General features: G+C 43.0%; 1 protein-coding gene across 1 annotated transcript in view; it reads right to left on the minus strand.

Moving 5' to 3' along the window:
- The window catches only part of Arid4a (AT-rich interaction domain 4A), an 87,452-nt gene extending 76,731 nt beyond the window's left edge, over positions 1 to 10,721 (minus strand). The window contains exons 1-5 of the mRNA XM_017799755.2: positions 10,528 to 10,721; positions 9,545 to 9,601; positions 7,385 to 7,495; positions 4,304 to 4,369; positions 2,488 to 2,578 (exon numbers count right to left, since the gene is read on the minus strand). Coding sequence (XP_017655244.1) covers positions 2,488 to 2,578; positions 4,304 to 4,369; positions 7,385 to 7,495; positions 9,545 to 9,550 — 274 coding nt within the window. The 5' untranslated portion in view covers positions 9,551 to 9,601; positions 10,528 to 10,721. The remainder of the gene's footprint in view (positions 1 to 2,487; positions 2,579 to 4,303; positions 4,370 to 7,384; positions 7,496 to 9,544; positions 9,602 to 10,527) is intronic.
- Positions 10,722 to 12,825: the final 2,104 nt, after the last annotated feature.

A 12,825-nucleotide genomic window follows, 5' to 3' on the forward strand; every position in this document is an offset into this window, starting at 1 on the left:
CCACTGAGTTTTGGCGATCAACTGAACTCAGTCAGGCTTGCACTGAACAATCTTGCCCGCTGAACCATCTCACTAGTCCACATGGCCTGTTTATTCAGACGTATTATCTACATCAGAATCATTTATTGTATTTATAAAAAGAAAGCTTGCATTGCCATCTTCTGACCTACTCAATATAATAGGTTTGGGGTCTTCAAATTAAAAATAAAAAACACATTCTAATGCTTGATATCCCAATTATATGCAAGTTAGATTCTAAGCAGTTTGAATCTTAGAATAAATCATATACTTTTTTCTGTAATTATACAGTACAGAAGAGCAGTATAAAGAATGCTCAATAGGGGCCGGAGAAATGGCTCAGAGGTTAACACTGGTTGTTCTTGCAGAAGACCCGGGTTCGAATCCCAGCACCCACATGGCAGCTAACAACTCTTCAGTTCCAGGGGATCTGACGGCCTCTTCTGTCCTTGCGGGCATTGCATGACACGGGTGTACTCACATACATGCAGACAATACACTCATACACATAAAAATAAAAATAATAACCCGCCAGGCGTGGTGGCGCATGCCTTTAATCCCAGCACTTGGGAGGCAGAGGCAGGCGTATCTCCTGTGAGTTCAAGGCCAGCCTGGTCTACATAGTGAGTTCCAGGATAGATGGAGCTACAGGGAGACCCTGTCTCAAAAAGACCAAAAATAAATAAATTAAAAAAAAATAAAAATAATTTTTAGAAATGATTAAGAGACTCGTAAGTGGATGGTTTCTCTGGAATGCACAAAACAGAAAATGTGGACATATGAACAGCATTGCCTCTGCAGAGCATAGGTAAACCAGCTGATATTCAACATGAGGGCAGCCTTGGTAGTGAGAACCATACAGGCCATATTAGTATTTGAATATGCATCACATAATCTCACATGATTCTGCATATACCAACTCCTGTAACCTTTATCAGCACCTTGTTTAATACAGAAAATAACATCTTTTTCATCTCAGAGTTAATATTAACCCTAGTTTTTAAATCTTTTTAAAATATATTTTACTATTTTATATATATAAGTGTGTTGCTTGCATGTAAGTGTATCTGTAGTGCACTGCCCACAGAGGTCAGAAGAGGGCATTGGATCCCCTAGAACTAGAGTTACAGACAGTTGTTAGCCACAATGTGGGCACTGGAATTCGAACCTAGACCCTCTGCTAGAGAAGTCAGTGCTTTTAGCCACTGGGCTATCTCTCCAGCTGCTTAAAAATCTTTTAAACTATCAAAAGCAACAACTAAGCTCAATAAAAACACACAGCTCAGCATAATGGTACTTCATGAACAAAAATTTCTGAGAGTACAAAGGAAAATTAAAACTTTAGAATAAAGTACCTGGAAAGAGCAAATTATTAATAAAAAACACAAAGCAAACCACAGTAAGTTCAATTTCTAACAAAGCATGTTCTTCACAGCTTTGAACGTAAACTGGAAATGATTTTTACCCAAACCACTAAATCAAGTACACTGAGTAACTCTCACGTCATTTCTTTTTCTTTAACAAGGAAACCACAAACACTATAATTACATCACGTATACCAAGACATAAATGTGAGAACCAACAAGGTTATAGGTGTCCGGTATAAAACAGTCTGGGGTGCAGCCCACAGGAGTGCGTCGTCAGAGAGCACTGAGGAACAGATGCTTACTTGCTGCTGGTCTCGTCACTATAATGTTGACAACGACTTTAGCACTGCTTTTAAGTTTTAATTTACACATCTTGTGACATCAGTTGCTTCTCACTCAAAAGTTTTTTGTTTTTGTTTTTGAGACAAGGTCTCATGTACCCCAGGTAGGCTTCAAATTCACTATGTAGCCAAGGACTACCTTCAACTCCAGATCTCCTTGCCTCTGTCTTGAGTCATAGGATTACAGCTCACTAGTTTTTTTCAAGCCAGTGTAAATATACACATTGCCTGCTGAGATTGCATTCACAGTAACATTAACATATCACTCTTGAAGGCTGTTAACAGGAGAATCCACACTGTATGGTCTTCACACAGGCCATTGTACTTAGGCTTGAATCTACTCTGGGCAGAACGTTTTCAGTCTATAAGGTCTGCTGAAAAATCTACAATATCCTTATATGTATGTAGTAAGTAGCTGCACCTGTGCAATATTAATTGCAATGACAGAAAAAGTGAAAATGCCTGACTATTCATCATACTGCTTTATTGATTTTTCTCATGAAAGAAAAAAAATCATATATTTAACTTTCTTTAGAGAAATGTCCTAATAACCTAAAGGAGAAGTACAATCGTAGATGAAATAGACATAAATGACCACATTAGTCTAAATAGTAACTGCTTTTGCTACCAGCAAAGCATCACTGACTAAACTGACAAGAAAGGCTGTATGTTCATTGCCAACACAATGCTCCAGTGTTTTCACAGGATAGAGGTGTACGCATCCTCCAATCAAAGCTATGTGTTGTTACTGAACTACTTACCCACAGTATACCAACTAGCATCTGTCAACTTGCTGATAATAGCTTCCTGAAAGGATCCATCAGATGTCCTTGTTTCAACAATAGCTCCGACCTAAAACATGAAACCCAGATTTCCTTACTGGATTTAAACAAACAGACCAAATCATTCCCACCAACTATATGATCTGGGTAAGAAAAATTTTGATAAGAAAACTTCTTCCCTATTCTTGCTTAGATATTTTTCAGTTATAATGTTCATAGCTCCATAATGTAATTTGAGTCTCAATGCACTTTAGCATACATAAAGGAGTTATTACTTGTATTTTAAAAATTGAAAATGGTGGCTCAGAAAGGAAAGAAAACTTGCAGAGAAGAGTCCGTGATGAGAATTTACATCTTACTTTAGAGTTTGCTCACCAGATTGCATCACATTCAAGAATGTCAAATATAACAAATGTCAAACCACAGGACAACCAAACCCTTTGTTTTCTTCCCTGAAGTACTGAGTATTAGATTGAGCACTTGTTTTTAAAGGATAGATACAGGTCCACCTGGAGAGAGGAATGGACCAACTGACCTTTCAGCTTCCACATCTTTTTTTTTTTTGAAGACAGAGTTTCCTTGTAGCCCCATCTGACCTAGAACTCACTATGTAGACCAGACTGGCCTTGAACTCACAGAGATCCACCCACCTCTGCCTCCAGAATGCTGGGATTAAGGGCATGCACCACCATGCCTGGCTATGGCTTCCACATCTCTGTGTATTTTATTTTTTTTAAATATTATTTTCAAGCTGGGCATGGTGGCGCACACCTTTAATCCCAGCCCTCGGGAGGCAAAGGCAGGCGTATCTCTGTGAATTCAAGGCCAGCCTTGTCTACATAGTGAGTTCCAGGACAGCTGGGACTACAGGGAGACCCTGTCTCAAAAAGCAACCCCCCCCCTCAAAATTTTCTGTGTATGAGTGTATTGCCTGCATGTAGGTAAGTGCACCTGTGTTGTGCAATGCCCATGGAGGACAGAAGAGGCCATTAGATCCCCTGGAACTGGAGTTACAGACAGTTGTTAGCTGCCATGTGGCTGCTGGGATTCGAACATGGGTCTTCTGCAAGAACCACCAGTGTTCTTAACCACTGAGCCATCTCTCCAGCCTCCACGTGTATCAGATTTTAACCTAAGTAGTACTCTGACATAACAAAAATGTACTACAAATGGTCAGAAATGGATGGAAAACATAATCTAGGCATTCATTAAATTGAATTATGAAATGAATGTGTTTGATAAATCAGATGAACAGAAAACTCAAGCTTAACCAATGGCATAACCAATCAGGCAGGCATCACCTCAGATATGGCAACAATGTAACAAAACACAGTAATATATTTAGTCCAAGAATTCAAAACAAAAGGTGGGTGAAGAGGAAAGCATAACAGCTTTAAGTATATTACACTATCCTGTCAGGCAAGCATGGTAGTACACATCTATAATCCCAGCCTGCAGGAAGCAGGGCAGAAGGATTGAGAGTTTAAGGTCAGTCTGCAATACACAGTTTCAGGCCAGCCTGGGCTGTAAGACCTTATTTTAAACCAAACTAAAAGAAACTAAATCTAAACTAAATAAATGAATTCATACATTGTTATGCTATAGATGTCTGATATTCTTTAAAATACACAATGGTTACAATATAATTTACACTAATACATAAGCATCTAATTTGTATTTTTATTTGTGATTAACATTCATATAAAAATGTAAGTGTGTGTACAAATGTAAAGTCCAGTCAATTATGGATATGTCTATGACTCATTTTTCTGACTCTAAAGCACAACATACGTACTCTCAAAGGACCCTTTACTTGATCATCTTGCACCAATTGTGTTGTGTTATCCTGTTTCAGGAGCACCTGGAAAACAATTTGCATGTTACTTTTTAAACAATAAATTTATATAATGACATCATAAATGTCTTTAAGTTCTTCGTTCTTAATACCCTGTGGTTACCTCTGTATAACAGTTATTACACTGTCTTGTATTTATGTTTATTGTCTTTCTCATTAACTGAGAGCTCCTGAGGGCCAAAGCCCTCTTTCATTACAATGCCCCCAGTACTCAGGAAGTATCGAATCATATTAGAATCATTTAATAACTGCTTACCAAATGAATGAACTATAGATTTATAATCCAGCCATACTGAAAAACGTAAGACTGCTTTTAGTGCATTTTATCAAGTCATAAAAACTTCTGACAGTCATCAAATTTTTTAAAAAATACCAATTTCTACTGCCTACTTAAATACAGAGCTCTTTTGGTTCTTAAATCTTACCAATAATTAGAAGCAATTCAGTTAAAACCAAGTGACCCTTTCCAGTACTCTTCCTCCTTTTATATCCTACCAAATATACAGGGCAATCACTACAGCAGAGCAATGTCCTAAAGAAGCAAACTCAAATGCTGGGTAGTGAATATATCATGAGACCTAAAGTAATCATTATTATTTTGCATAAACAGCTAAGACCCAAGATACTTTTTTTTTAATTTATTATTTTTATTTTATGTGTATGCATGTATCACTTGCGTGTAGGTAAGTGCACTGTGTCGTACAATGCTCTCAGAGGACAGAAGAGGCTGTCGGATCCCCTAGAACTGGAGTTACAGACAGTTGTTAGCTGCCATGTGGGTGCTGGGATTCAAACCCGGGTCTTCTGCAAGAACAGTCAGTGTTCTTAACTGCTGAGCCATCTCTCCAGCCCCTAAGATACTTTTTTAAAAGGTTAAAACTGTCAAAGAATTTCAAATATTTGGGAGTTATATGGCGAAAGGGCTATATGAAATGAAGGAATAATGACTGTCAAATGACATCCCAGTAATCAACTCTCACTGTCAGATTAAAATTTAAACTGAAATTTTATAATAATCATGGCTACATCTGTTTATTGCATGAATCATACTCCTAAGAACTCTTTAAGATGCAGCAGAAACAGCAGGCTTGTTTAAAGCACAATTTCTGAACCTTACTCCCAGAGGCTTTCATTCAGAAACTTTGGGATATAGTCATATTTTCATTTTCAACAAGTTCCCAAGACAGGCTCATGTTCTTGGTCTGGGAGCCACGATTTAAAAATCAGTGCTCTGGCTGGGTATGGTGGCACACACCTTTAGTCCCAGCACTTGGAAGGCAGAAACAGGTGGATCTCAGTGAGTTCAAGGCCAGCCTGGTCTACATAGTGAGTTCCAGGACAGCTGGGGCTACAGGGAGACCCTGTCTCAAAAAGAACACAAACAAAAACAAACAAACAAAAAAATCAATGCTCTAAGCCAGACATGTGGTGCAAGCCTTTAATTAACCCAGCTCTTGGGAGGAAGAGGCAGGGGGATCTCTGTGAGATCCAGGCCAGTTGGGGCTACAGGGAGACCCTGTCTCAAAAAGACCAAAAAAGAAAAGAAAAAATGAATCAATGCTCTAGTTGATTACTTCCTTTACTCATGCAGTCACTCACATATTCAACAAGTTTTGAATGGTCACTAGAGACCAGATATTACTCTAAGTATCAGGGATAGAACACTCAAAGATACTTTCTATTTTTCATGTTTTTAACTTTGGCAAGAAAACAGGCATGAAATTAAAAGGGCAAACTGGGGGTACATGATTAAATAATAACAATATAAACAGGCACAGTTCAAAATCTGGACGACTACAACATCCAGATTTGGCTGGCTATTATATTTTATAGCGCTATAATGTTAAAGGTGTTTATACACACATGGATATATTTTTATCTAAGTAAAAATAATTATTTAGAAATAAGGATGGGGCTAGGGTTACAGCTTAGGTGGTACAGTGCTTGCTTAGCGTACATGAGGCTCCAGCACCATAAAAACCAGATATGGGGGCTCATGCCTGTTAATCCTAGCACTGAGGAAGGAGAAACAGGAAGATTGAAGTTCAAGGTCATTTTCAGCTACTTAGTGAGTTTGAGGTCATCCTGAGTTACATGACAACCCCATCTCAAAACAGGAAAAAAAGAACTATAGATCAGGAAAACTTGCTACAGGAAAACAAAAAAAAAAAACCAAATAATTTCTGAGATGTTATGGGTATTTATCCACCTATACTTTTCTATATTTCCAAGTTCTATAAAAGAATGCATTAACTTTTTTTTGGTCTTAAAAATCAACTTTTGGGGTGAGCTACAGTGTATAAACAAAAATAAAATCTTGGCCAGGCACAGTGGCTCAGGCCTGCAATCCCAGTACTCCAGAGGCAAAGGCAAGAGGATCACAAGAAGTTTAGGGCCAAACCGGTCTACATAGCAAGTTCTTTGCAGCCAGGGCTACACAATGAGACCGTGTCTCAAAAACTACCACACACAAACACACACACACACACACACACACACACACACACACACGCACGCACACACGCACACAAAACTTGAATCGTTTTAATGTTATCTTGAAAATGTAATTCCTTGTTCTTCCTAATCATTAAACTGTCTCTGATTACAAATGGGGAGTGATGGAATTATAGCCCAACTCTGCTACCACAAACAGGAATGATTCAAGTAACACAAGCATCATGAGCATGGTATTTTCATGGACGTATTCTTGATAATGTCTCAGCTTTTCTTTATTTGATCTTAATGTATTTTCCCTGTATGTTAAATAGATAATGATGCTTACACAAAGCAATGATTCAATAAAAATACTGATAATTTACAAGTTATCCCTCCAGTTAAACAAATACTCTAATTAATCTCTTCCATACACTTAATAAAACTGCTGTACTACCACAGTGACTCTTGTCACTGCCCGGCCCTCTGCCCAGCCCTCTGTCACTTGCAATGTGCCAAACAAACCCATTTATTTTTTAAAAACAAACAAAATAACCTTTTATATTAAAAAATATATAAGCACTTTACCTTAACTTTCACCAGCCTTTTCACAGTCTTAATCTTTGCCTCACAGAAGGCCCCTCGGTACTTGGCACTGACATCAGTTCCCACTGTCAGGTAGGCAGGCTCATCTGCCGCCTGAGGAAAGGACAGAAACACTGAACGCCAGCCACTGCTCTTTACCCTTATCACAACCTCCAACATCATTAAACTGGTCTACATTAAAAGTAACTAGAAAATTAAAATTATTTGCTTAATATCACTGATAATTTGGAAATACCCCTACCATAACCTTAACAACACTTCATTTTTGATACTTCCTGATACCATGAAAGGCTTTTAGGTTGTAATTGGAAACTATCAGTAAGAGAATAATGGTTTTGTTTTTTTAGATACAACCTCTTATTTAAAAATTCTAAAATCTATGTAAGAAATGGAAAAGTAAGAAAAAGCAGAAAATTTATAATAAATATTTCATAAATTTTATTGACTTTTGACCTCCAGGTGATTATTTTCAAATTTTAAAAATGTTCCTATTAAATTTAATACTAACAATATATAATTAAATGTTTAGATTTAATTACATCTTTATAAAGGTAATACCTTCTTTTGTTTGCTTTGGGCTTTTGAGACAAGGCGCAGGCTGCCTCTGTCTCCTAAATGCTAGATTACAGGCCAGGGCTACCATGCCTGGCTAAGACAGTATATTTTTGGATAAAATGTATCCATAAAGACAAACCAAGACAACTCCTTTGGGAAATTCATTGACCAAAGGTTGTGTCTGAAAACTACTACTGAACTGAACTGATGAATGAAATATAAACAGAAGGCTGAACACTGTAGCTGTATCAAGACTACAACGTTAATGTTCTTAGTATATTTTTGAAAAAATTATGCTAAGAAATGCTCACTTTTAGAAAATGACAGTGATCAGAATAATACGTTGAAATATGTGAAAAGCTTTGATCTACAATTCATTTCATCTTGATAATGGCAGATGACTGCTAGCTCAGTCTGTCATTTTACCTATTTCTTCACAAGTTGTATGTATTCACACAATTCAATTCAACATTCTAAGTGCAAAGATGACAATGCATAATTTAGCAACATATTTTAAAGTAGGAAACAAGTTTTCATTTTCCCAAGTAAAACTAAAGGAAGTTCTGACACTTTAAGAGCATAAGAAACTAAAAGAAAGTCTGAGAATTTCAGAAAGTAATAAACAAAGTTGGGTGTGGTGGCACAAGTCTATAATCTCAGCACTTGGGAAATGGAAGCAGGAGGATCTGTAGTTCAAGGTCAGTGTTGGCTATACAGTAAGTTCCAGGCCAGCCTGAGCTACAGGACACTCTGTTTCAAATAACAAAACCAACAACTATACATTTATCTTAAATATGTATTACATATACACATACGTACTACTACAACAGCAAGCACAACATGGACAAGGTACTTTACTTTCAGAAATAAGTATCTGACAGGAAACGGTCAATGTCCACAGCCCTACGAAGCATTCTGAGGCATGTTATCAGAGCTTCCTTTCCTTATAAAACACACACAGACACACACACACACACACACACACACACACACACACACTGTCATTTGTAAGAGGAAGCATCTTTGGAAGTATACACATCCAAAAACCTATATACATATAGTCTAAATGTCTGCTTTAAGAAATTTACTGTAAAGACTGAACTAAAACTAAGCATTCGTTTCAGTCCACCCTAAAATACTGTAACCACCTAAGTTTATTCCCAGAAGAAACAGCTAGAAATCTCTCCTTTACTCAATCTACACATTTCTCTTAGAAAATGGCACTGACAATGGGAAGGGGTACATTTTTTTTTTTTCCAAATACAAAATAGTCCTGCAAAGGACCAAACCAGGACAAAAGCTTTACTTCTTCAAAAGGGTGCTGCCAACACAGGAAGTGTTTAAAAATACTAGCCCAATGGACAACCGAAGGGCTGCAGCAGCCTTTCCAAAGTGCTAACTGCTACCCAGAGGGCTGAGCAGACTGCATTTAGACACACATATTTCTCACCCATTCACACGTCATTTTCCCGAAAGTGCTGCCTAGTAGAGAGATCAATTTTGAGTAGCACAAAGCTGCCATTCCACGACAGCGGCTCGCGACCCGCAGCGTCCCGGGCTCACTGCTGCGGAGTTGCCCGTACTTACCTTCATTTTCACGGGAGATCTGTGGGGTTCCAGCTCCACGAGTTCTCTCCGCCTTCGCTAGAACCACAGCAGAGGGAAAGACAGGCAGACAATCAGTCCGGGCGGGGAAAGAAAGTAAACAAACGCGGGCGGGGAGGGGCCGAGCGCGGCCCGGAGCAGACCCCCGGGCGGCCGGCCTGCGGAGACCCCCGTGCGCCGCCCAGCAGCCCGTTTCGCCCTGCGCTGGCCAGCGGCCCGCCGCCCCGGCCGCTCGCACCCGGATTCACCGCTCAACTCGGAGCCCCACTCCAGCGCCCTGGAGAAGGGCTGGCCGGGGTGCGGACTCCGCGTCCCCGCCCCGCCGAGCCCCCGACTCCGGCCCGCGCCCCGCCTTCGCCGTTCGGCCCCCACGGCCCGCCCCGGCGGCAGCGGAGTGTCACGGCGCCATTGCTCTCCTGCCTCCGCTCTGCACCATGTCAGGAAGGAGCAGATCGTTCACCCGAGGGGCAGGGGCGGCGGCCTGCAGCGGCAGGCGCGGGCACCGGGGGATCCTGGCGGGGGAGGTGCGGGGCGGGGAGGGTGTGGGAGGGGAGGCAGCCGCACCGCCGCAGCCGCCGCCTCCTCTCGCGCCCGCCTCAACTTTTTGTAGAGCCCGAAGAGGCGCCGACCCCAAGCCCAGCCGTCCAGCCGCGGATGCGCGCCGAGGACACTGCGAGGAGTTGGGAGCCGGCTGCCCCAGCTGTCCGCTCCTCGCCCGAGCAAACTTAGCGGCGCGGCCAGCCCACAGCCATTTTCCCGGGAAGCGGCCGAGCAGGCGGCTGCGGCGGCGCTGGCCGCAGTTGCCGCCGCGGCTTCCCAACCGGCTCCCTGCCCGGCGCCCGGCGCGCCCAGCAGCCCCCTCCCCACCTCCGGAGCGTTCAACTGCACCGGGACCCCATCGCAGCACCAGCTGCTACTGCCGCTGCGCCCATTCAGCGGCCCCCGCTGCCCCTCTGCCCACCCACCTACTGCAGGAGAAGTGCGCGCTGTCAGCTCTCCAGCCGGCCGCCCCACTGACCGCCGTGGGCCCCCGTCCGGGCAGCACCACTCCCGGCTGCGATGGTAGTTCCTGCGCCGGGTTCCCCACTCGCCCCGATTTACTGCCACAATCCACCAAATAACAAGCTGTTGAGCAGACTCGCTTCTACACGAACTCCTATTGGCTGCTCATGACGCCGAAGAGCTTCGGATTGGAGCTCGCTACCTGCCGTTCTCATTGGATGTAGCGGTGAAACTTCACGGATTGGTGCGGAAAACAGCAGGTAGGACATCTTCCACTTCTGATTGGCTGTCTCCGGAGACCAACGCGATTGGAGAATCAGGGATTGAGTACGAGAACCCTGAAAACTGATTGGTCGAGATGACTCCGGATGTGCTTGGCTGAGCACTGATTGGAGAACATAGGGGTCAGGAAGAGCGGTTCCGCCCGAGGATTGGACGGCGGTGTGTCCCATGGAAACGGAACCCAGCCCTGCAGCCAGGGGCTTGCACGGGGGCGGAGCCTGGGCTTTCCCCAGGCGCCTGCGCCTAACCGCTTCCCTGGCGCCATTTTGTCCCGGTAGCAGTGGCCGCAGCTCTATCATATTTCCCTATTTAGAGGGAAGGAACCGGAGTCTATCCGGTAGGTTTAAGTCATTGCGGCGCCCGTACGCCGTTTGCGCCAGGACAATGCCTGGGGAAGTCTGGAGGAGTCGCAGAGCTGTCCGGGAGGTCCGGCGAAGGCACCGGTTGCCCGGGTGACTCGGGGGTGGCGCAGCTCTGGGAGCACCGGAAGCGAAGGCGGCCATGGGAGAGGCTGGTCCCGCAGCGGAGCGGGGCGTGGGGCTGGAGGCAGGGGCGCGGCGTCTCCGGCGGGGTCCGGAGTGAACGGGCCCGGCACGTGCGGCTCTCTGAGCTCGTCCTCTGCGTCTCTCTGTGGATTCCGAGGGAGCGGACCCTGGTCCTCTCGGAGCAGCCTTTCCTCCCTTTGAAGTGCGGAGACTGACACGCTCATCACTCCAGTGGCCCCGCGGTCGCAGCATCCTTCAAGACGGGGAAGGTGGGGCTTCTCGATACGACCCGCGTCGGGAAAAAGGTGTTTCTAAGAACTACGGAACTAGGGGGAAATGAGCAAGATTTGGCTGTCGGAATGCTGAGAGATGGACCTGCTAGGACTGACGCTGCTACTGTGACCTTAGAAGGCTCCTCCTGACACTGCAGGAGGCGTTTCTCCAGGAAGGTAGCATTGGTCTGCAAGGACGTAAATTCTCTTAGACCCCCTGGGGAGACGGGGGGCGGGGGCACGACTTGTTCTAGCAGCATCTTGTTAAAGGAGACAAAAATTTAACAATTAGATTATCAGTTGGCAACGTAAAAAGTAGATTAAGACGTGAAATGTCTTTAGCCACATCTTAAGCCAAGTTAATTTTTTATTCATAATTTATCTTGAATAAAATTATGTTAAGATTTTGAAATATATTTTGGTCATTGTACTAAATGACCTAATCATATCTGTTCTAAATCTTAATGCTGGTTTTCATAATGCTTAAGACTGGGAACTAGCATGATTGATTTATTGAGGGTTTTGTTCGTTTTTCTAGATGTGCTGAAGAAAACAGACATCTCAGTGACAGGTTTCCCAGTGTATTGCAGAGGTGAGTCCTAAAAGCCTGTTGAAATCTAGGGAATGGGGGCTAGTAACTAGAAAAGTTTTCGGTAGATCATAAGTAAATACATGTAAGAGTGGTTGTTGAAAGATGTTTTGTTTGATCAAGGGTTCACATGAGTCTGTTTAATTAGTTTCCTGATGAATGAACTAGAATGAATTGCACAAGTAAGGCCAGCCATATTTACATGCACCCGTTCATGGACTTCGGTTTTTTGGCCTGGAACTTGTCATGGCCATGATCTTGTAACCAAGGATGACCTTGAACTGATCTTTCCCAGCTTTCATTTCTGGACTTTTAAACACTTAACCATTTTAACCAGAAATTGAATATTTTCTTTTTTTAATATTTTATTTTTTTAAGTGTATGAGTGTATTGCCTGCATGTGAGTGCACCCATGTCGCGCAGTGCTGTGGAGGTCAGAAGAGGGCTTCGGATTCCCCTGGAACTGGAGTTAAGGACAGTTCGTAGCTGCCATGAGGGTGCTGGGAATCAAACCCGGGTCCTCTGCAAGAGCAGTCAGTGTGCTCTTAACTGCTGAGCCATCTCTCCAGCCCCCCAAAATTGAATATTTTCATGATGAATCCCCCCTCATTTAAAAGTCTCTTTAGAAAAAAA

Source organism: Nannospalax galili, unplaced genomic scaffold (genome assembly GCF_000622305.1).
Source record: "Nannospalax galili isolate Female #2095 unplaced genomic scaffold, S.galili_v1.0 scaffold336, whole genome shotgun sequence".
NCBI classification, from domain to species: Eukaryota; Metazoa; Chordata; class Mammalia; order Rodentia; family Spalacidae; genus Nannospalax; species Nannospalax galili.